At 42.1% G+C, this 2,503-nt stretch overlaps 2 protein-coding genes across 2 annotated transcripts in view; one reads left to right on the top strand and one right to left on the bottom strand.

The window, feature by feature from the left end:
* Positions 1 to 151: 151 nt before the first annotated feature.
* Positions 152 to 1,275, bottom strand: CSUI_003094 (uncharacterized protein; the record flags this gene model as incomplete). Its single annotated transcript, XM_068063292.1, has 1 exon — positions 152 to 1,275. A coding segment is annotated over exon 1 (381 nt), but the record flags the coding sequence as incomplete, so codon positions are not given.
* Positions 1,276 to 1,414: 139 nt separating this feature from the next.
* Positions 1,415 to 2,503, top strand: part of CSUI_003093 (quinone oxidoreductase) — an 8,774-nt gene continuing 7,685 nt past the window's right edge. The window contains exon 1 of the mRNA XM_068063291.1: positions 1,415 to 2,208. Coding sequence (XP_067924735.1) covers positions 1,755 to 2,208 — 454 coding nt within the window. The 5' untranslated portion in view covers positions 1,415 to 1,754. The remainder of the gene's footprint in view (positions 2,209 to 2,503) is intronic.

Raw genomic sequence — 2,503 nt, 5'->3', positions numbered from 1 at the left:
GACTAAAGATAGAAAGATAGATAGATAGATAGATAGATAGATAGATAGATAGATAGAGGGGAGATATGCAATCATGACTGTGAAAAGATAGGGACTGCTTATCTCCTCCTGCTTACATTGGCGGGATTGAAGCACCTTCTCTCCTCTTCTTCTTCTCGTTCTTCTTCTTCTTTATCATCTTCATGCTGTGTATCTTTTCTGAAGAAGTCGAGAGAGAAGAAAGAATGCAGACCACTCTGACGCTGACCGACGTAACTACTCCTACTACTCCTACTACTCCTCCTCTTGTTGTTCTCACCCTCTCTCTTCATAAGAGAAGAAGAAGAAGAGGAAGAAGAAGAAGAAGGAGAAGAGGAAGAAGAAGGAGATAACTTCTGCTCGTGTTGCTGGTGGGAGTAGTAGTGTGGCTGCTGCTTCTTCTTCTCCTCCTCTTTTTCTTCTTCTTGCCGTTGTGATGGCGCGTGTCCTCCTCCTTCTTCTCCCCCTTGTGCACCCCCTCCCCCACCAGAGAAAGAAGAGGAAGAAAAGAACATCTCTCTTCTTCTTTTCTTCTTCTCTTGTTTTACTTCTTCTTTAGATCAGGCGAGGTATGGATTCTTCTTCAGGGATGGAGAGAAGAAGAGGAAGAAGAAATGGGGTGTATGTGATCTGCATGTGTACATGATGCGTCAAAAGAGAAAAGAAAGATAAGGATGAAGAAGAATTCGAAAAGAAGAAGGAACCGCTCGATCTCTTTAGACTTCTTTCTTTCTTTAGACAGAGAGAGCAAACACATGCCTCTCTTTCTTTCTCACGTCTTTTCCGTCCTAACGTGTCTCATGTGTAAGAGGTAAGATCTTCTTCCTCTTTCTCCTTCTTTCTCTAGACCCTTTCTTTCTTTCTTGCCTACTCCCAGGAATTGCGCGGGAGGAACAAAAAAGAAGAAAGGACTCTCTAGACCACACACTTCTCTATCCACAGCAGGATCAGAATGCGAGAGAGAAATGCACAGAAAGGGAGATAGATACACACACTGTCGAAGAGAGAGAAGAGAAAGAAGGAGAAGAAGAAGAAAAGGAGGGAAAGAAACGAAGAAGAGAAGAGACGATTAAGACGGCAGTCATGAAGATACACCGCAATGTGCTTTCTAGAGGAGAGGAGGCTCACAAGAGAGAGAGAAGAAAAGGAGGAAGGAACGAAGAGAGGCAAAATGAAAGAGAGAAAGATAGAAGACAAGGGAATTCTTCAGATGTGTGGGAGCATTTATTTTAGCATGTAAGAAAGAATGAATGAAAGATGACAACTACAGAAGAAGAAAAAGAAGAAGAAGAAGAAGAAGCGGGAGATTTAGGGGCTAAGGACAAACCCATGCATGCGATGGTCTTCTTGAGAGGAGAGGATAGGATAGAAGCAAAAGAAAGAAGAGAGAGATATGCAGCATTTCTTGATCTTCTTCTTTTGTCTTTTCATCTTTTTCTTTCCTTCTTTATCGCACATCACTCTTTCTTATATCAGGAGAAAGAAGAGGATAGAAGAAGAAGAAGAAGAAAGGAACTTCTTGACGTGATTCACGAAGACACAACATAGACGCACACGTACACACCAAAAGGATCTTTCAATCGAAATCCTTTTCTTCTTTTTTTTCTTTTCGCTTTTTCTTTTCCTTTCCTCTTCTTCCTTTCATTCCTTCTCTTCTTTTCTTCCCACTCTTTCTCTAGAGAAGAAGAGAATGGTCTCTTTGTCTTTTTCCTTTCAATCGACGGCGAGAGAAGACCATGATGAGCGTAGCTGCACGTCGATTGTCCTCTCGCCTCACCTCCGATAAATCGATGCTCTCCAAGATGATGCGCGCCGTCATACCTATCCCCATCACTCAACAGACTTTCTCTCCTTCTTCTTCTCCTCTTTCTTCTTCGTCTTCTCCTCTCTCTTCTTCTTCCTCTGCTTCTCCCCCGTCAAGGCTAGCCGAGAAGAGCAAGGGAGAGTCGAAGAATGCAGGCAGCGAGGCCAAAGAAGAGAAGAAGAAAGAAGGAAATCTCTCCCCAAGGAGAGAAAGCGTAGGAAGAGGAAGAGGAAAAGAAGAGAAGAAAGTTAAGTTAGAACTGCAATGGGTTGAAATTCCTAAAGGGTTTGGGAATGAAAAGAAGAAAGAAGAAGATAATGAAGACGACGTTCTTCTTCGTGTAATTGCTGGGGGTGTAAATCGACTTGACCTCCTTCAAAAAGTCGGTAAGAAAAGTTGCTTCGAGAGCTCCTCCTCTTTGTGTCTCTCTTCATCTCTCCTTTCTTCTTTTCTTTCTTTCTCACTCTTTCTTTCTTTCTTCTTTTCTTCGTCAGTCTGGAGATCTCATTTTGTTTGTGCTTGGAGAGGACGAGGATAGGTAGCTCTTCTTTTCTTTCTCTACTAAGGAGAAGAAAAGAGGAGATACTATGACGAGAGATACGGGCTAGCCTACACTCTTTCTTTCTCTCTGGATATCTGTATCTATAGATATATATATGTATATATAGATATGTATGTATA

This window comes from Cystoisospora suis, assembly GCF_002600585.1.
Source record: "Cystoisospora suis strain Wien I chromosome Unknown contig_1327, whole genome shotgun sequence".
NCBI lineage: Eukaryota > Apicomplexa > Conoidasida > Eucoccidiorida > Sarcocystidae > Cystoisospora > Cystoisospora suis.
Note: the sequence above shows the minus strand (reverse complement) of the source record. Positions and strands in the feature narration are given on the sequence as shown.